The sequence below is a fragment of the Cricetulus griseus genome, chromosome 3 (genome assembly GCF_003668045.3).
Source record: "Cricetulus griseus strain 17A/GY chromosome 3, alternate assembly CriGri-PICRH-1.0, whole genome shotgun sequence".
Classification (NCBI taxonomy): domain Eukaryota; kingdom Metazoa; phylum Chordata; class Mammalia; order Rodentia; family Cricetidae; genus Cricetulus; species Cricetulus griseus.
In genome coordinates, this window is record NC_048596.1 from 239,570,986 (window position 1) to 239,593,556 (window position 22,571).

At 37.9% G+C, this 22,571-nt stretch overlaps 1 protein-coding gene across 2 annotated transcripts in view; it reads right to left on the reverse strand.

Annotated features, from left to right (window-relative positions):
- Positions 1–3,234: 3,234 nt before the first annotated feature.
- Positions 3,235–22,571, reverse strand: part of Sugct (succinyl-CoA:glutarate-CoA transferase) — a 755,657-nt gene continuing 736,320 nt past the window's right edge. For both annotated transcript variants that reach the window (XM_027409391.2, XM_027409390.2), the window contains one exon: positions 3,235–4,916. In XM_027409391.2, coding sequence (XP_027265192.1) covers positions 4,753–4,916 — 164 coding nt within the window. In that variant the 3' untranslated portion in view covers positions 3,235–4,752. The remainder of the gene's footprint in view (positions 4,917–22,571) is intronic.

Sequence of the window (22,571 nt, forward strand, 5' to 3'; positions counted from 1 at the left end):
AACAATCTTCTAACATTGCTGAATTTTATTATAAGTTCTGACAGGTGACTATATGATATATAGTATTTTAAAATCTTTATGTTGACACATTATAAATCTACTTCCATTTTGTGCAGGAAATTAAAGGTATAGCTCTGACTACTGAAAGAGTCTTCTACTTTCCCTACCAGGGTTCATTCTATATCTGGGAGCTCTTTTTGCCAAGTTAATAAACCTTCCCCCAGAATGCACCCACACAGAAACCCACCTGGGTTCTCATTTCACCCCGTATTACACGAGTAGTGTGAGAATAATTGTCTAAGCAGGCAGATTGATCACGGTGACCTTGTGATGGTTTGTCGAGAAATTCACATACCTGGTTTGCCTCATGAGTCCTAAGCACCTCAGCACTGGGCCCATTTTCTGGCACCAGGATTTTCCAGAAAATAAAGCTGGAGAATCACGCAAAGCATTTATAATTCAGAAGATAGGAATCATGAGCTCAGGGCTGGAAACTCAAGTTACTGGATATTTCCCATTCTAATGTGATATTAAGAACAGGACATTGGAGTTTGCTGTTGACTCAGGCTTTCCCACTTCATGATTTGGCAAAGCAGGATTAGAAGGCTTTCAGGGTAGCAGGCACTGTTTCCAGCATTGGGCTTGTGGGTTAGAGAATTTGTGATCAGGGCCAGTGTCACTGTGTGCATGTTTGGCTCATGTAAGGCAATCTTACTCGGGCAAGGAGCAGTGTGCTATCTTTTCTATTTCCTTAATAAGTACTTAACAATCTCCCTCAAAGAGAAACCATCAGTTCTCTAGAACTTCTCCAAGGAAGAGGCTCAATGTCCATTCATAGTCCATAGGACAAAGCATGTATCAAGGACAGTCAGGAATTCCTTCTTAAAACACAAATTCAAGGCTATTAGAATGAATGTGTTACAGAGGTTGCCACATCTCTCATACCAAGAGATACTTAGAAAATCTAATTTTTTTTTTCTTTAGGGTTCACAGGAGGTAAAGAGGTAGAAATAACATTTTTTCCCTGAGGCAGCTTTACTTTATTTCTTTCCCCCCTAATTCTCTGAGGCATGTTTAGAGGCTGAATTGAGTAAGCCCTATGCTGCTGGGGCAGGGGAGGAAGTGGTGGTGGGGACAGGTTGAGGAGCTTGAAAAGCATTCTTCCAATTGATGTGGTAAGGAGCCAAAGAAACCAACAGACAGTCACAGGGTTGATTTGCAAAGAAAAACAGTGTGGGGGAGGGATGTGTGGAAGTGTTTTGTATATTATTGAAAGGATATGAGGATCCTTTCAGCCTATGACAGACAGTAGGGCCAGGGAGATGGCAAGGCACCATCCATCATCTTGGAGGCCATTGAACTAAAGTGATTACTCATGATCTAGAGCTTTCCCTCTTTTAGAAAGAGCAGGAAAAATTGAGGCCAAGTCCAAGGCTAGTATTGGACAGAACAGTCCATGTTCCCACCAATCATGACTGCTGACTTTAGCAGCAGAGAGCGTTTCATTCTTGAGTCAATACCAGGAGATTATTTTAGGGAATAATTATGAAAATGAGTAGCCAAAGATAGGGTTATGGAGGGTAAAGAATATATTCTTCCCCAAATACCTCCTTTGTTATTGAGAATCAAGGGTCAGCAGCTCTAAGATACGAAAGCTTTGAACAGTCTCAGGAGTCCTACAACTGCCATTCCTTCTCAGATTCTTCAGGGCAATTAGGCAATTACTTAGAGAATCGGCTCTCCCAATGAAGGCAGTTCTAGGCCCTCTAAGAGGATAATCAGGAAGACTCACATCTATGTAGTTTTTAATAATCTGTTTTTGTAGGATTGAGGAGTAAGCCTGAGGCCTCATATATGCTAGTCTAGTGCTCTAACACCAAACTATACCCTCTGTCTACATAGATTTTAAATTAGGCAATTTTCTTAAGTAAGACACAAGTCAGAAATGTAACATCAAATTTATCTGATGGGTAAACATTTCTGTAAGAAGATTTAAAACTAGAAGTTGTGAGATCTTCACAAAGAGATCCTTTCATAGAGTGATATCCGAGAATAGTGGTCTAAGGTTGTAATATCAAACAGCCAATATAAGACCTCCTTTGTTTCTCCAATCATGACTATATCTTTAATACCATTGGGTGTCTCAAACACAAGATCAGATGGGGAGTTAGTTCAGCGTTCATACAAGAGTCATCAATGTTCGTTTTGTTTCTGCTAAAAGAACATTCAGCATATCAGGCTATTTACCAAAGGAAAATGTGTTGATTAACAAGAAAATTATGGTAGAAAAATTTTCAGAAAAAAACAAGCCCATTTGCTTGTGGACATATCTCCAATTCTGGAACAATTAACTCACTGATTTTCAAGGAGTTTTTGAGGCCAACCACAGGCATAACCTTCCAGAAGGCAGGCCTTGACACAAATTGAACTTGAGCATATGGTATCTTAGTAGTGTGTTATTTTGGGGACTGTGTAAAATAACCAGCTCTGATAATTAAAACAGCACATTTGTTTATAAGCATAATTTGATCTGGGGCATATTGCTAGAAATTTTAAAATTTTAGTAAGCACAGTGTTTCTTTCAGGACTGATAATCAATGTGAATTTGAAGTACAGCCTGAACTTCTTTTTTTTTAAATGAGAGGAGTAGATGCTTTAAGTTGGGTGAGTGACCAGAAATTCAAAGTTCTCCGGGTTCATTCTGAGCTGTGGAGGTAGGAATCTGGAGACACAGTCATGCTTCAGTGGAGGTCCTATCCTTTTTGAAGACTTCAGTCTTTATTGATATAAAATTTAAGAGGTACTTTCTGGCCCTATGTATGACAGAATCCTCTTACATATGGGTATTCACATACTTAGAATTATTGCTCAATAAGGAATATTTGCATTTTGAGATTTTATGTTTCAGTGGAACAAATGATGCATCTGGCTTTCAAGACATGTGGTTTTATCAATTCTGTCACCCAACCTTTTCCTGATTTCTATGTGAACCATGTGACTGTAAAGACATTTTCTTTAAATGTCTGGCTTGGGGGCAGGAACAATGGTTTGAAGGTTAAGAGCACTCTCTGTTCTTGTGAAGACCTATGTCAGTTTTTAAACCACATAGTAGCTCACAATCATCTCAATCTGGTTTCCAGGGGATTAATGTTATCTTCAGAACTCTGCAGGCATCAGGTATACAAATGATATGTGTACACACATGCAGGAAATACACTCTTACACATAAAATAATTAAATCTTTAAACGACTAGTTTAATGTGAACATCTCATATGTGTCTTTACAAATTAGGAACTGAAGCAAAGGAATGCAGAAGGCATCAAACTACTATGTTATGACAAAATTATATCTAATGGAGTAATAACAGGGGTTCTTCAGAGTACAACAAGTTGAACAGCAAAACTGCAGTTGGGGGAGTCCCCAAAAGTAGGATGCTTTCCTCTGAAGAATCTGTAGAAATACTTTTTATTTGGTATCCTTTTTATTTTGGTAACTTATAGAACCAGTAAGCGACTCAAACCATCCCAAATGAAATGAAAACCAGCTTTGAATCAGTTTGAAAGACAAACATCTGTAATTTAACTTTCAATTACTATCACCATATAATGCCAGTGCTTTGTAGTATGTGTGCCAATGGCCATGAGTGGAGATTATACCAGGACACTGACCAAGTGGCACCAGATGTCCTGGTCTGAACCTGGCCTATGTACTTTTCTGTGGCAATTCATTCTAAATTACATATCCTGGTCACTTTTTATCTTCAAGACAGATATTTCTATAAGTGGAATTCCTGCCAAATCAAAACACAAACACACGCTACTATCTTCTACAGAGATCTTCAAATTACAAAGAAGTATGTCCTATCATGTCCCCATTTGGTACTCTTTACACTTTAACATTTGAGGCATCACCTCACATTTATTTAAAGAGTGTTGCATCTGGCTATGTCTCAAAATTTGGTAACAAGGGAGGAACCACTATGTCCTCTCACGTACTCAAATACTCATGCTCTAAATGAATAGGTAGAAATTGATATTCCATTGCACATCACAATATCACCAGGGAAATACAACATAAAGCAAATATTTACTCCTTACGGGCAGAGTGGAGCTCAGCCTTACAACAGACATCAGCAAAGTTCGTGGCTTAAATTACAGACTAACAAAGGGTTTGTGGGCTTGAAATTAAGTTATACTGTTTAAAATCAATCACAGAGGCTGTCATTCTGCTTATTGCTTTGACTTCCTAACAAAGATTTAAATGAGGACTTTATGTACAAGTAGAAAATGTCAAGAGTTCTGCTTTTTTTCAGGCTCGTGTGGGGGACAGGCAAACATTTTAGGGCATTAAGGAAATTAGAATAAAGAGGGCTTTTTCAGAAAGAAAATTATGTTTTGTTTTATTTTCAATTGACAAATCGAAACTACAGTTTATAATATGATGTTCCCATACATGTGTGGAGGAATCAAATCAGAACAGCATTCCATCACCTAATGGTCATCATTTCTTCTGGATGGAAACAATAGAATTAATCAAAGTCCACAAACCAACAAATTATTTTCTGGGGAAAAAGTCAAAGTAGTAAGCTTTTAATTTGGCACTAGACTTTAATTCTAAAGTTACCCCAGAGATGCCAGGCAAGAAATCTGTAGTTCTCACTCTGCCATTCAGAGGGATCAAGACCAGGGAAAGGCATGCACAGAGCGTAGTCTGGGCTAGCCAGGGCCAGCTTTCTAATGCATTCTCCTCTGTCACTTGGTTTCATGTTGTTCTATCACACCGGAGCCGAGTAGCTCCCCGATAGCCCTGTCATCATATCTGAGGACCTCTTTCAGGATGTGTTTCGTGTGCTGTCCCAACAGAGGAGGTGGCTTTGCCTCTGACATCTTGAACTTGCTGTATCTCACAGCTGGACCTGTCAAAGGAAGGAATGAAAAAGCCTGTTAATGACTGACTCTGGGAAGTTAATTACTCAAGTAATGAAGTGTTTCCAATGTACTACAAGGTTTTCTACATATATTATTTATGCCCTTGCACACACACCATGTTTTTTGTTTGTTTTTTTGTGGGTTTTTTGTTTGTTTATTGGTTTGTTTTGCTGGGGTTCAGGAGGAGGTTTTTGATGTTTCTAGTTGTTGGGAGCCTAGCCTTTAATATCTGAGACATCTATCCAGATCATAATGTCATTTTTCTTAACCCACATTGATCTAAATGTGCAATGACTTTGCAAAGTGTACATCAACCATGCAGTGGGCTACATATCCCATCACAAACACTTTCGGGGTAAAACACAGACCTGGGAAGTCAAGAGCACGATGACTGTAGAGTCAAAACATGTCCGTGAATCAAGTAATCTGGCCCAAAATAAAGGTAACCCAGAGTTCTGCAATTCATTGTCCACAGTGCAGTTTTAAATATAGTTCAATATATGTCAAATCCTGACTCAGACTCTTGCCCTTGGCTTTTTGTGGTACTAGAAGCTATGTGACCAAGCTTCTCTGTCAAGGAGGCTTGTGTTGGGACCTTGGGATTTACACTTTTTAATAGAACCATCTTGGGCAAATTACTTACCCACTCAGAGCTTCATACCCCACAACTGTAATATAATAATGTTTACCACACAGGCTTGAGGTAAGGATTTAATTGAGAAAACAGACAAAAAACACTAAGTAAGAATTCCATAACCCATAATAATACACAAAACTTGCTGGCTATTATGTTTAGGAAAGCCACTACATCTCTCTTGAATCTTGCAGTTTAAGGGGATGAAGATATTTACTGACAGAAATTTGACAGAACTGAGTCATTGTAAACAGAGGAATTCTAGCAAGACTTTCAAAAAAAATGACTAAAATTGGTTTTATTGTTCCCATTCTTCACATAACTACAATAAGCTGGGAAAGGTTTGGCACAAGCCATATGGCTGATGGCATGAAGATGCAACTGCAGCCCCCCAAATTGGTCTCACATTAAAAGCTGTGTGCTCATTTTTTCTAACATGATGCTTCCCACCCCTCCATGGTAAAGCTGGGCATTTTGGAATATGTCTCAACAGAATTTATCTGTTTCGTCATTGTATACTGACTCTCTTTTAAATCTCTCTTGATTAGGCTTCAGTGTTGCAAATCAGGTAGGTGCCCCAGCAAGAGTTTGGAAAGTGGCACATTTGTTTCCCGTGAGAACTTATTTGAAGATTCTATCGAGAAAGAACAGCTAGCTATTCATGTACTCTTGACTGAAAATTGGTCTTCATCCTTCTGGGAAGGTCATCTTCTTTGATAGTGGTACAAAGCTTTGGGAGAGACACACATGAAATGTTGAAGGAAAAAGGGAACATCTAACTAACCAGCTAGATCAGCCAAATCAACCACGGTGGTATATGGGATAACAGATCAAAGCCAGCTCTGCTTGACATTCTACATTTTAATCACACTTTTTTCTAATCTCTCTCTGTCTCTGTCTCTGTCTCTGTCTGTCTCTGTCTGTCTCTGTCTCTGTCTCTGTCTCTGTCTCTGTCTCTGTCTCTGTCTCTCTCTGTCTCTCTCTGTCTCTCTCTCTCTCTCTCTCTCTCTCTCTCTCTCTCTCTCTCTCTCTCTCTCTCTCTCTCTCTCTCTCAATTGGAACTGAACCCAGGGCTCTGAGAATGCTAGACAAACACTCTATCACTGAGCAGCTACACCTTTTGTAGCCCACTCTTGATTTGAGAACTTCACAAGAACAAATCAACCAAAGTATGTATAAATTTCCATCAGTATAACAGAAACGTCTTTGGGGGAATTATATTAATACTTATTTGCACACCATCTGACAGAGACAACATCCAGATATGGGCTGATACTGCCACATTCAATATTTTCCTACTACATGCCCTCCTCTATAGACCAAGGATAACTTATGACTTGTGCTTAAACTTTTCCTTTCTCTGAAGTGTAGCAGAGTTCATTTCCTTCTCACATTTTCCTGGAGTACACTGTATTGGAGGGTATTGTCAGAGCTAGTTCCTGCCCACTAAGGGAGGACAGAAACACATTACACATTGGAAGACTGAGAAGAGATGAATGGCAATTATTTTGCTTTAATATGTCAGAGTCTTTGATCTTAAAATCAGTGGTCATGAGAAAGACAGACTGGCAGTAGAAACAGAACTAAAATCAGAGGGTTGCATGTCTCAATGTCAAATAGCTGATCTCATTTAGTTCTGCTTGTGCAATCTTTGTAAAATTAGAGTTCATCAGTATTGAACTACAAACAAAATATCAGTCTGTTGTTAAAAAAAAAAAAGTTCAAGAAGGATTCTCAGGAAACACTATACTACTAGTCCCCTAGTAAAATCCCTCCTTATTTCTAAAATTGAGGATCCCCATAGTCTTAGTCTGTTCCAACCATCCTTAAATTTAAGTGTTTACAGACAAATTACCTTGACTCAAGAATTATTGCTCATGTTAGATTCAACAAGAGTGAAAAATATTTCTTTAGGATAAACAGCCAGTGCTAGACATCTAAACCTTCATTCTTTACTAAACAATCAGCCAAAGACCATCAGGAATACTAAGATCACATAGAACAGCAAAGGAAAACACTGGGTCAACCAGAAATGGCTTAAACAAAATCAATAAGAGAATGCTACAGAGACAAAATTTACAATATTTAATGCTTACAATTGCTGTGTTATATTCCAAATTAGAAACTTAGAAAATAAAGCAAAAGATATTCCAAGCATTTAAGACAGGCATAAATAGAATGAAAAAAATGTGAGAAAGAAGTCAAGAGTTCTCAGAAAATGGACCAGGATCCCCTAAAGAAGTAAAAGAAAGATGATGATGATGGTGAGGAGTGTCTGTCCCGAGAATGCTACAACGAATAGAAAGAAGGCAAGTTACCATATTTAGTCAATGGGAAACCCAATATAGGGGATGAAAAAAAATATTTACATCTTTATATTTCACATAAAATATTATTAGGCAGCATTAAAATGGCAGGTGGGGATGGGTTGGGAGTGGACATGGGAGGATGAGAGGAAGAGGAAACGGGGGATTGATTTGTAAAATAATTGTTACTAAATAAAAAAAGCAACATCAGAATACTCAACTGTTTCACTAGTTTCTACTGAAAACTAGAAGAAAATGGTGTGGATTCAACTTTCTAAAGGCAATTTTGTTAAATCTGTAATTGTATATCCAGTCTAATAATTAGTTAAAAATGAAGACAGTAAGATGATTACTCAAATACGAAGACATTTTCACTTTCAAAAACTAAATCTACCAAGGTGCTTCAACGTGGTTCCAGTAAAATGCAGGAAAAGATGGAGAAGACAACAATTGGAAGAAAAAGAGCATGGGGAGGAAAAAGCCCTTACTTAAGGGTATAGAGGATAGTCTTAGTTTGACAATTTGGATCTGAGCCAGCAAGGCAGGGTCAGAGAATAAAGGCCTTTAAAGGGAAAGTCTATGGAAGATAAGGAATGCTTTAACAATATACATGGTATAACAAAAAGGCAGGAAAACCACAATAATGATAAATTTCCATCATACAAGAAAGAATTAATAATTACAAACTATGGAAAAATGAAAAAGAAAAGTCAAGATCTAAAAACAAAGCAGACCCAAAGTTTTGTCTAGATTTTGTCATGTTTGGAATGTAGGCAAAGAAAACCACATGTGAACTTGATGTCATGAAGTCCATTTGAGTAGCCCCCTAATACCTTTTATACCATTTTGCACAGCTTTTAGAAGAATATATTAAATGGTTTGGTTCATTGCCTGTATCTCTGATGGATGTGGGAAAAATACCAGTTGTGTTTGCTAGTTGGGTCTTCATTGCCTTTCATGGTTCCCATGATAAAAAAGAAATGATGCAAGCCTCCTTTCTTTGATGCTTATGAGTGTGGACTTTGCTTCTGATTTCCTAAGTCACAGGATCTCTCTATTTATATGGTAAAGACTATTGCAGCCTACATTGTACAGATGAGAAAACTGAGGATTTACAGAGTACACTGGTTTTCTAGGGACCCAGTATTATAATCAGTGATAGACCCAGTATAAGAATTCCAGTCTTAGACAAAATCCTAGCACAGAGAAGTAGACACAAAGTTTTAATTCTAATCAAGAAACTATTTATGATTGATACCTGCTGGCAAAGGGAAAATCAGTTTTCTTCAGTGAAGTGACACTGAGGATATCAACTACACCCCAGGGAAAGCTCCATGTACAGGAGTAATTGACCACCACAAAATGGAGTTCATGTTTTTGTTTGTTTTTACTTCTATTGTTTTGTTTGTTCAATTGATAGGTTTTAGGGTTTTTTTAAGTTTTATTTTGAAAGAACAAGACAACATTAGTTTGGGTTGGTAGGTGATAGGGAAGATCTGGGAGAAGCTGAGAGATGGAAAATAATATGAACAAAATATGTTGTATGAAAAAATTAATAACAATAATAAAATTGCCAGTCCTTAGACTTTATGGTCTACATGCTCTCATTCAAAAATTATTGAACTAATTATTGCTAGCAATTAAATATGTTTGAATAAATCTTATTCACATGCTAGTGAATTTATCCATTAATTTATTTTGCTTTCAATATTTGAGTACTTATCTCTCTGTCAAGATTTGGTCTAGATTATTTCATTATGTATTACTCTTAAATACATTACTTTTGGCCCTGCGGACATAGAAGGATTATAATTTGCAACAACAAAAAGAAATACGTAAACTGCTATAGTCTGATACAAATCATAAGATCATTATAAACCAAGGCTACAAGAGAATAATGAGATGAGCATAATGGGAAAGGAAGTGACAAATAAATAAATGAAACAATAAAAGAAGGCAAAATTGAAGTCACTGGGCAGGCTTTGATAGTTAAGTCTCTTCTAGGTGTTTGTGGGTGAGGATGTGAGCTGTTAGCTTTTTGCTCCTGCTGCCATGTCTTTGTTCCACCATCATGGATTCTGACCTCAGAAATGGTAAGCCCAATATATATATATATATATATATATATATATATATATATATATATATATATATATATTCTTAGTCATGGTTTTTTTATCACAGCAATAGAAAATAACCAACACAGAAGTTGGTACTAGAGAGAGGGCTATTGCTGTGACAGAACTGACAATACTATTTTTGGAGTAATGTGGATAACTGTAACTTTGGATTAGAGACATGATTGAAGGGTATAAGTGGAACTTAATGGGTCATCCTAGCAGGTGTTTGGAAGACAATAGTGTTAAGAGCTATATGAACTAAGGGGGCTCAGCTTAAGAGGTTTTCAGAGAGGAACAATATTAGCAGGGAAAAAAATAAAAACTGTCTGATTTCAGCCTATGTCCTAAGAACTTGCCTGAGGCTAAATTTAAAAGTATTTTGCAGGGAGAGCTAATATTGATTTGGTGGTTGATCTACACTGGAATAACAAGAAGGGTACCCTCTGGACATGTCCTCACTCATTTGTCTTCCAACTTGTAAAAGAGAGTATAAGGCATTTTCTGCTTCTGGAAAGCAACTACAGACATAAGTTGGTAGTAATGTGGTTCAATTTTCCATCACATGAGTCTCTGCATAAAAGGCCTGAGAGGGCAAGAGGCCCTGAGAGGCCATTGCATAAAGCTGCATAAGTGAAGTCTGGATTGCACTGAAGACCCCAAAATGCTGAGATGCCAGAGCTGTGAGATATATGTAGGGAGAGCTTCATTCAGAGAGAAGAACCAGTCCAATAGGGTGGTATATGTTGCAGCCAACAAAGCCAAAGAAATATAAGACCTTTGATACCAGACAAGAGGGTGTTTTTCCTGCTTGGTTCGGTCTTATTTTGATCGAGCATTTTTTCACTATACCCCCATTCTTTCCTTTTTGAGTGATAATATATATATATATATATATATATATATATATATATATATAATATAGTGCCATTATATATTTGAAGTATATAATTTGCTTTTAGACATTTTCAGGAGTCTCAGAAGAGATATTAATCTTGGAAATTTTAAGAAGTGTTGTGGTTGTGAAATATTATGGGAATTGCCGAAGTTAGACTGAATGCATTTTGCATTATTACATAACCACAGCTCTATAGAGGCCAAGAAGCAGAATGCGGAGGTTTGAATGAGATATCCCTCATTGTCTCAAACATTTGAGTATTTGGATCTCAGTTGATGGAATTGTTTGGGTAGTTTAAGGAGATATGGCTTTACTGGAGGAAGTGTGTCATTGGGCCAGATTTTGGGGGTTTAAAGACCTGTGCCAAATATAGTTTGCTGTCCTTGCTGGGTATTTTTGCAGGTGAAGATGTGAGTCCTCAACTTCCTGCTTCTGCTGACATGCTTTCATTCCATCATCAAGGACTCTAACTCTCTGAAACAATAAGCTCAGTAAACCCTTCTTTCTGTAGCTAGCCTTGGTCAAGGTATTTTATCATAGCAATAAAAAAGAAACAATATACACAGTAACGGGAAAAGAATGGAAAGGGAATCCTCTGCATTTAAAAAATAACAACTGGCCAGGCGTTGGTGGCGCACGCCTTTAATCCCAGCACTCGGGAGGCAGAGGCAGGTGGATCTCTGTGAGTCTGAGGCCAGCCTGGTCTCCAGAGCAAGTGCCAGGATAGGCTCCAAAGCTACACAGAGAAACTCTGTCTCAAAAAACAAAAAACAAAAACAAAAAAAACCAAAATTACAACTGGTATAGCCACTGTCCAGAAGGAAAGATTAAATGAATGGATAAGTTGAAGAAAAAAAAAAGAAGTCATGAATTCTTTGGATATACTAAGTTTGGGTGCCTATGAGACAATCAAGGATTAAGTCTTAATACATTTAACTTTCTAACTCTCAAACTCAGGGATGGATTGCTGTGTGTGTGTGTGTGTGTGTGTGTGTGTGTGTGTGTGTGTGTGTGTGTGTGTGTGTGTTACTTGTCATTGAAATGTCTTCACCCCAAAGCAATATAAGCAATTGTTTTTATTCAACATCTCTGATACTGAGGCTTCCACAACTTGTCAGAATGCAAAGAACAACTGATTGTAGGTTGGGTACCTAGCCCCAATTGATACATCTACAACACAGCACCTATTTAAGTTTCATGGAACATGATGGAAAGAGGGCAAAAAGATTGTAAGAGACTAAGGAGTAGGGGCTCTAGTGCAAGACTGAATCTCCTAAACATACAGAACAACTACATCCACGAAAACTCAAAAATATGTCTGCTTAAAAAGGACCTAAACAATGACAAAAGCAATAGACATCCTATGTGGAAGGGGAAAGTCTCGTGGTCCCTTCGCAGAAACAAAGAGCTGCAAGTAATTAATGATGCCAAGAGAGGAATTAGTCTTCCCCAGAGATGAACCCCTAACTTGTTATCCAATACCAGTGAAAATATAAATATCCAATAAACACTAAGGGAATCCATCAGGTTGTACCTGCATATACATGATTAAAGGAAAAGAAGCCATGGATTTGGAAGGGAACAAATGGTGGTGCATGGGAGGAGAGAGAGGGGATGCATTGAAACCATAAATACGATCATATTTAATTTTTTAAATTGCAGAAAAATCCATCCCAATCCAAGTTGGAAATGTAGCCTTTTATCTACTGTCAAAGTTCTTTTAGATTTTTTTTTAAAAATTGGTATATAAAGTAAGTTTTTCCTATTGCATTTTCATGCATAGTATGTTTGGGTTAATCTTCCCCACTCCCATCATCTCCTAGCCCCACAGGAAAACACAAACAAAGCAACTCACAGCTCTCTTCCCTTAGGGCCAAACTAAATGAGACATATTCCCCTTGTACTAATAAAGACAATCACAATGAAGCCCATAGTAGAAATCCATGTTATACTTTCCTCCTGTTAAAGTAGAAAGTGCTTCAGAAACAGGCCACTTCTTCTACTTCATTAACAAACATTAGCCACATGTCAGGTACCATTGCATGTGCTTTTTGTATTTGCTCATTTGGTCCTTAGGACAAAACCAGAACTCAATCTCATCACCTCCAGTTAGCAAATGGGGAAAAATGAGAGTCAGGGGAATTGAACTGCTCAGGGTTGCAGACCTAGTAAGAAACAGAGCTCCAGGTAGCCTTACTCCTGAATCCTAGTCCTTTGTGATTCTGCCACAAGATTTCTTTGTATAAGGGCAGCAAAAATGTGGGAAGAATTATTTCACTCTGACAATGAACTGAATTCAGGGCTCCTAAATCAGAATTAGTACAGCTTCAGACTTTATCATTCCATCAGTCTATCTTCTTCCTTTTCCTAGATCAGAATCCTTCTAGATTTCTTATTATGCCTGCATTCATTAATATCTCTTTTCAAATCAATTTGTTAAGTGCAAATGCTCCCCATGTAGAAAGTCATATAATCACAGCACCACAAGTTTCTAACGGTTTTATTCTATTTCTGTGAGGCAATGCTTTCCAATGACCTTCTTTCTGCTCACCCCAAAAGAAATGAAGTTTTCCCTGGGCTCTCTGGAAATCTGTCTGGTTCAAGAAACACGGAAGGCCAGTGCCTGGCACACTAGAGAATTCCTCAGACTAGCCATGTGGAGTTTTCCATCTGTGGTTTGAGGCCCTTTAGTAACAAAACCCTGGCTGTTTTGTCTCACCTCCCTTTAGAAAACATCCATAATTCTTCGGCTGAAAGGAGATCTACCCAATCTACGTGAGCATCCCAAGCTACCATTTATCCAAGTTCAAGCCACTTATCTGTAAGCCAGATCAACTTAATAATACAAACAGTTGCAGGAAACAGAGGTAGCCAAAAACATGTGGGAAACCATAATGAATATTCAAGTAACGGGAACATAATACCACATCATCCTGAGGGAAGGGACTTGAACAGTCCCTTTTTCCAGAACTGCATGCACCTCCTGCCTTAATGATGTATTTCCAAAACAGTGAAACAGCCTCTTGCTCAGCCTCACACTAAATGGCAGCTGATCAGCACAAAGGGTTAAAGTTAACATGGCAGGCAATTGTGATCAGTGGCAGTAAGAATAACTAGAATTAAAACAAAATATGTTGGTTTTGCTTACTATATTTTTTCTTTTTAAATTCTTATATTAACTTTTCAAAAATACTTAAAAGCAAACATCTGTCACATAATGTATGAAACATTATCTCAAAATGTTTTTATTTTGACTTCTTTGGCCCTTTGCTAAGATCCATGCTGTGGATAGCAAGCATTTAATCTCCAGGGCTTACTAGAGCAGTAAGAAGCCAAACTTCATTTTGCTAAAAATAATGATAGCTTAGTATCAAAAGATTTCACAACTTTCCATTCAGTACTTGAATTCATCACTATAATAATAACAATATTTTTTATATAGTGCCTCCCAACCATAGCAGCCAACTTGCCAAATGGGACCATACAGTTAGAACACATTAAACCCATTAGATTTAAGATAAAACAGATAAGACCATTTAAATAGCATGTAACCATGGAAGAAGGCTGTAACAGAATAAATATGGCTTGGGACATCTTTAACCAAAGAACTTAAACTATGGCACTGCTTATGGGGTCACACATTCCAGCATCTCAAGGCAACAAGTGGTATGTGCCATCAACTGAGCTGGGTCATCTGTACCTCACTTGGAGTTCAGAGACACTTTATGTAACCTCTATTCTAATGAATTTTGACTCCATAGTTTTAGCAGGTTTTAATTTTTAATTATGTGTACTTGTGGGTGTCTTGTGGAGGAATATGTATATGAGTGCAAGTGCCTGCAGAAATCAAAGCAACAGATCTTCCTGAAGCTGAGCCACTCTATGTGGGTATTGGGAACTGAACTCAGGTCCTCTGGAAGAGCAATTAGTGTTCTTAACCACTAAGCTACTCTTCAGCACTTGACTCATGCTTTATTTATTAGAGTCTTTTATTAGTTGGATTCATTTATTAGTCTTATTTTTCAGCTATTCCAGTGGCTTTATGTTAGTAATCAATGTTGTTCAAAAAATTTCCAGCCTTTATCTTTTAGAAATATAACTGTATTACATGTTTTGACCCTTGTTCAGTTGGGCCAAGTCACACAAGTTCTAATAAAGTGTGAGTGGTGGATGATATTCTACACCCTCCAAGGCAGAACATTCACTTGCTTATGGCAAGTGTAGGGCTCTCCTTTCTTGACTAGCAAAATAGGAGTTAGCAACTACTTCAGGGATCTGAGACTCTGTGAACTCACACTGGACAGCACATACAGCATGAGCAAAAACTACATCATGTTTAAAAACACTGTGTGTGTGCTACATCCTGATTGTGATCTGTACCTCAATTTAGTATAGAGACCTATTTGCTGCAATCAGATGAGACCTTCACTGAGCAACCTTTTAAAAAGTAATTCAGTCCAGACATCCAAAAAACTTTGAAGCTGCATGATAATAGTTATTATTTATCGAATACTTACACATGTTAGGCATTTGGCAGAATGCTTTCCATAGATTACTGTGTCAGATGAGCAAATGACTTAAAAAGGTATGATTATAATGAAATCATTTCATCAAAGGGGAAAGTAATGGTAAGTAATGTTATCAAAATTGCACAGCTTATCAGCTAAAGAATTTCATTAGAACTTATGCTGGCTAAATACAAAGTGTATGCTTATTAGTACAAGGATGTACTTCCCCTCTGCATAATGTGGAAGAAAATCTGTTCTCATATCAGTGGCTGAATAAATACCGCTCTTCAGCAGATGGTGTTAAAAGGCGGTGCTGTTTTATAAATACTTATATATTTTGTGATTGCTAATCTATTAAGGCATTTATCTTTCATTTGAAAGAGGAATGAGGAAACTAGTATTTTGATTTCTCTATCTGATTTGAATCCACTGAAATGTCATAGTAGACTATCCATTTCCGATTGGAAAAATACATGGCCCATAAGGAAATGCTATTCATATTCATTAGTGGACAGGCAGTGTCACCTCCAAGTACATGGCCCAAACTTTCTACTGAGGATTCTGAAAATGCCCTGCGGGAAAGAGGTCTGTCTGAAAGCTTCTTCCCAATACTCATATTTGTTTCTAATCACTTCTCACACTTCTGAAAATGTTAAGAAGGGTGAGGAAACACCTTGCTGACAACATGCTCTTTGCCAAAACAATCAGTTCTTTCCTTTCTTTGCCTTCTAAAATTCAAGTGTTCAATACAAGCTCTTTGGGTGCATTCCCAAGAGTTTGTTTGGTTAGACTTCACCATGGAAAACAAAATTGGTTCAGCTGAAGTCTGTAGCCAGAACATTTTCAGCTTCATAGACCTTCAAAGTAGTGACCTTCTGCTCACCTCCTCTGCCTCTGTGCTCCATTAAGGAAAATACCGGAAGATGTTTGCAGTCATAGAAACCAGATTGCATTTCGATTCTGTTTGAGAAGAGGAACCAAGTGGAGTTGGAGCAGGTGGCTATTTGTGGCTCTTACCTCAAATGAGCTTTGGAAAGTTCTTCTGTAAATCTTTGAAAGTCTTTGCAACTTAATAAATTTCTGGACTTCTTGGTTCCTTATTAAAGGAATCAGCTTTATTTCTGCATCCTTTTCCTGTTCTTTCCCAAGAATCTCTATAATCATACAAATCATAATGATATTTAAAGAAGATTGAATACAATCAGGTCCCTAACTCTGCTGTTGAGAAAACAAGGATGTGTTCACTACATGCCAGAAGAGCTGATCTTCCCATTTCTGTCCTCTGCCTGGACAGTGCAGGTGGGAAGGTCTGAAGAGGTCCTTGCTCTCCAGACTCCCATCTCAGCTGCTGCAAACCATCCTCTCTGTAACAGCATGGGTGTATCTTTGAAATATGGAATCTAACAGAACTCACATCCATGAAATAGCGCCCCCCATGTCTGATCTTTCCTGCCACTTCCTTTGTCCAAAGCATCCCACAATATGAGCACAACTTGTTCACTCTTTCCCCCTCAGCCATTCCATCTGCTAAAGAACACTGGCTGTCCTCTGGATCTGGTCCACAGGCCAGCCTGGGATGCTTCTTACCTGGGCAATTCCCAAGTCTATACTGTCTTCAAAGATACATTTGGGATGCCTTGTGTAGCTTTCTTTTTCCCATAGCCCAAAGGAATATCTCTTCTTTGACTCCCCATAATCTTTGATTTACTTTATTGTCATGCATAATTCTTCCCCATTTTATCATCCTTTGTCATTTTCCTGAGACCAGAATTGATCCTTATTTTGATATCCCCCAGAGTATTTTCTATATAGTGCCATTTCAAAATATAGCTGCCAAAAGAGTATAAACAAAATAAAAAAACCAAAAATCTCCCATGTTCCTAGATTAAGAAGCAAAGCCCTGCAGAATGTAAAAAAGAGAAATCATTAGAGAGAAATCAAAGGTTGCAGACTGCTATATTTTGTGCACATTTCTAAAGCAAGTCATCTTGACTCCATTTTTTTTTAATATGTCATGCCCAATTCATCAGCTAATTCTATTGATTACCTTCAAAATGCATACAGAATCCAACCAACTTTTAAAACCAACCTGGTGTAGCTACCACTAGGATTGGATCTGTATAAGGGCTTCATGCAAGGTGTATTCTCAACACGGCAGGTGGAAAAATCATCCTTTAAATAATTGACTCCAATAATCTTATTCTTCTACTCAAAGTCCTGTGAAGTCATTCTTATTTTATTCTTCAACAATGAGCTACAGGTTCTGCCTCTGCCATACAGCTTCCCTTGATCTCTCTCTTTTGAGCCCTCCTCACTTTTTGTAACCACATAGACCTCTGGACTCTTACAACACACTTCTTCTAAGTGTCTCTGTCCACTCTTTGCTCTGCATGGAACACTGTCCTTCCTGAAATAGCCTTGAATCATTCACTACTGTCCCTCAGATCTTCTGAGCAGATCTGTCATAACCACAGCATGTCTGTCCTTGTTTTATTTCAGTTGCTCTAACAAATTCTTTTCAAACAGAATCTTAGGGGAGACGGGGTTTATTGTAGCTCACAACTCCAGATTACTGTCCATCATAGTAGTGAAGTCACAGTGGCAGGGGCTTCAAACAGTTAGTCATATCACATTCACAGTCATGAACAGAGAGAAATAATTGCACCCACACTTGCTTGCTTCCTTGTTCCCAAGCTTGTTTCTTGCTACTTCACAGTTCAGAACCCCATGATGGTGCCACAATAGTATTCTGAATCCTGTCACATAAAAGAGACCAACTCAATGCTCCAGTGACATCCCCACAGGGCAACTGCCACTTTGTTCTACCACATCTTAGCCCTCTTTAGGTTCTGTTTCTTTCTTCTATTGTACTTTTAAAAAATCTACCATTTTTATCTTCTTCCTTTGGCTAGACTGTACATGTCATGATGATGGGGAAACTTTGCCTGCTTTCCTTAAAAAATATTTTCTGAAAGACAAAGAATGAGTGATTTAACTTATGCTTTGATTACATTTCTCTGATGTCTAAAATAGCGAAACTCAGTATGTTGATAATTTCAGACCTCAGGATTCTAGCAAAACAGTCCCACTCAACATACTGATTTTTACAATCATATATTATTTTTTCAAAATTTTACAATCACACATTATTTTTTCACAGTTTCCTTTTGCCAGTGACTGTTGTGAATCTCATATAATAACGATAATAATATATATATGTTTTATTGTTTCCTTTTTACAGTTCCTTTATTAACTACTTTGATTCTTTCAAAAACACCCTGATAATGCCATTCATAATTCTATTGCTATTCTTTCCTGCTGTCTTTTAGATTATTTAAGTCATTTAACACAGGTGAAAGGGCCTAATTAACACTGAAAGTATGAGATGATAATTTTGTTTTCATAATAAATATAAACATGGTCATTTTTAATGTACTCATTAGATGTCCAACTAGTTGGCTTCCTCCCAAATGGGACTCCGAACACTTTCTGGGAATACAAACTCAGGTTCTACTTCCCAGTGCTGAGCTGGCTGTCTTTAACCCAGACTAACTGGGAAGGCATCCTTTGCACACTGAACTTGACTAATTTTGCCTGACTGGACAACAAGATAGCTTAAATAAAGGAAAGACATGAAAGGAAATGAAAACAGGTGAAAGGTGTGTTGTTAAATTAAAAGAAAATTTACTTTTCCTATATGCAAAAATGTATGATAAGCAGTAAGTCAATTATTTGCCTCCACAGGGTCCTTGATCTAGGTTTGAGCTTACTTATTTTTAGGAGCAATCAAAACATTTTCTGTGTAATCATAATTCAAACAATAGTTTTTTCAGGATTTTTCCCCTTCTTTTATTAGAAAGAAAATTATTTTACATGTCAATCCCAGGTCCCTCTCCCTCCCCTCCTCCCCTGCCCCCTGCCACTAACACCCTACCTATTCCATACCCTTTCTGCTCCCCAGGGAGGGTGAGGCCTCCCATAGGGGGTCTTCAAAGTCTGTCATATTCTTTGGGATAGGACCTAGGCCAATCCCCTTGTGTCTAGGCTCAGGGAATATCCCTCCATGTGGGATGGGCTCCTAAAGTCCATTTCTATGGTAGCAAAAATTACTGATCCACTACAAGAGGTCCCATAGATTTCCAAGGTCTCCTCACTGACACTCACATTCAGGGGGTCTGGATCAGTCCCATGCTGGTTTCCTGGCTATCAGTCTGGGGACCAGGAGTTCACTGTTGTTCAGGTCAGCTGTTTCTGTGGGTTTCACCAACCTGGTATGGACCCTTTTGCTTATCAGTCCACCTTCTCTGCATCTGGATTTCAGTTCAGTTCAAGGTTTAGCTGTAGGTGTCAGGATTTTTTTTTTAAAGATAGCACAAAGATCAACCCCAGTTAATCAGATCCCATCAATATGATCACGTATTCTAAGTAACAAGTCCCAAATATAACATGTTAAAATTCTTGGATCTTGAAGCTCACGTATTTGTAGAATCAAACAACAAGGCATTTCCTACAGAGTAGAGAGAGAGCTCCATCTGTAACATGCTAAAATATTTTCAATACAACCAGAGAATCTTAATTCAGTCAGAAGCTCCATGTAAAAAAAGCCTATCATACCTTTGTGCACTTGTAATCCCACTGCTGGGATGGTGGAGATGGCAGGTGGCTAAAATTCACAGGCCAGACAGCCTGTGATCACAGTGGGCTCCAAGTCCTAGAAATATTATCTCCAAAAATAAGGATGGATCCTGAGGACAACATTTGAGATTGATCTCTGGATGCATGCATGCATGCACATGCATGCACACATATAAACAATAAATATGTAAGTAAATATACAAATAAATGAATATGACTTGATCCACATAATAGTACACAGGTTTTCAACAGTCAGGCAGTTCTTGAAAAGTAAAAAGCCAGAGATAATTTGTCAAATAAGTCAAGAGAAACTATTATCTGCAAATACAATTTACTTTTTCATTAACACAGTAATAATTAAATAAGAAATATTCTAATTAGATCCCCACATGAGACATCACTTCTCACAAAAGAAAAATGCCTACCCATTATAACAAAAATGACTTATAAATTTAAGAGTCTTCCTTGGATTATACTTTCTGTGAATGTTTTTGTTCTTTATTATAAAAGGGCATGCTACAAAGTAGTTTCTGCAAGCAATCTATAAAAAGGAGATGTTGTTATAACTAAAAATTCCAAATAATTGGCATACATTTTACAAATAACCACAATTTTATTTCCTATGGAGAAAACAATCTGTCCAGCTCAGTGGTGTGACAGTGAAGGTATTGTCAATCCCACAGAGAATTGATAGTAAGTCCTGGGCATCTTCTTGGGCAAATCTTGAAAGACAAAAATCTTTGATATTTTTAAAAAGGTTTGACAGTTGTCTTAGGTTGCTCACTACTGCTGTAACAGTCTTAGTTAGGGTTACTATTGCTGTGATAAAACACATGACCAAAGCAAGTCGGGGAGGAAAGGGTTTACTTGGCTTATATGTCCACATTGTAGTCATCACTGAAGGGAATCAACAAAGGAACTAAAACAAGGCAGGATCTTGGAGGCAGGAACTCATGCAGAGGCCATGGAGGGATGCTGCTTACTGGATTGCTTCTCATAGCTTGCTAGGCCTGTTTTCTTATCGAACTCAGGACCCCAGCCTAGGGCTGGCACTACAAACAATAGTCTGGGATCTCCCCTACCAATGCCCTACAACACAATCTTTGGAGGCATTTTCTTAATTGAGATTCCCTCCTCTCAGATGGCTTTAGCTGGGCAGCACATACTATGATCAAAAGCAACTTGGGGATGAAAGGGCTTAGTGCTTAAAAGTCCATATTGAAGGGAAGTCGGGGAAGGAGCTCAGTGTAGAAACCCGGAGGCACGAATAAAACAGAAGCCACAGAAAGATGTTGCTCACTGGCATGCTTGATGTGGTTTGCTCAGGCTGGTCTTTGTTATACTCAAGACTACCTGCCTACCCAGGCACCACCCACATGCTCTTCCACATCAATGTTTGGCCTGTCTACTGGCTAATCTGATGGAAACATTTTCCCAACTAAGGTTCCTTCTTCCCTGATGATTCTGTCATATGTCAGCACCACAATGGTTTTTTCCATTCTTTATTGTTGAAAACAGCTTACCAAAAGGAAGCTAGATGTGGCTTCAGTATTTATTAAGATGTAAATCCAAGGCTTCCTATTCCTAATATTCAGCTTGCTTATAACAAAATATATATATATACTCCAGAACTTTCTAAATAGAAACTAAATCAAAATCTTTGGCAATTGGACTTAACTGATTTTGTGCAAGAATGTCAAAAATATTATTGAGATAGAAAATTAAATAAAACACAATACCTTAGACTTCCAGATTTGGCAAAAACAGAACAACTCCATTCTGCTGAGAGCCTCCCTTTTACAGCTAAACACACTGGACAGTTAACAGAACTAGTGGAAGTCCTTAGAGGTAGAAAGGAGGTGTTACACTGCCAAGGGACATCAGAATTAAAGAAAGAGCATTGTGCAGGGTTCTTGTGGGTTTTGTTATTTCCAGGAGAACATAGAAGCCTCTGAGCCAGAAGCATTTGAAGGCAAATGCCAAGAAAGGCCTGTTTCTCTTATCCAGAACACCAGGAAACTGGATACCAAAAAAGATACACAAATCTTTTTGACAATACCTGCCCTACTTGATCCAAACACCATGGGAAAAGACTTCTACATTCATGGCCAAGTAATTCCAGTTGGGTCAAAAAGACTGAAAAATGTCAAGAGTTCTGTAATATCCAAATATCTCATAATATCCTGAATATAGTTAAAATTCTTCATCCAGGAAAATCACAACTTGAGTGAAAAAAGACAGTTAATGGATGTCAATGCCAAAAACAGCAATGTATTGGAGTTATGTGACAAAGATTTTCAATCAGCCATCATAAGTATTAATTCTCTTGAAACAAATGGAAAATTAGGAAATATTACCTAAAAATAATTAAAAGATCTAATTGGGAATTATGAAGCCAAAATTACAACCAATACCATTCCATCTTCACAAAAATAGTAAGGTTCCACAAATGGGCGAAAATGATATACCTTGAAATCTAGAAGGGTAATTCCTTAAGCAGTTTTGTTTTTGCTCAGGATTGCCTTGGCTATCTGGGGTCTTCCA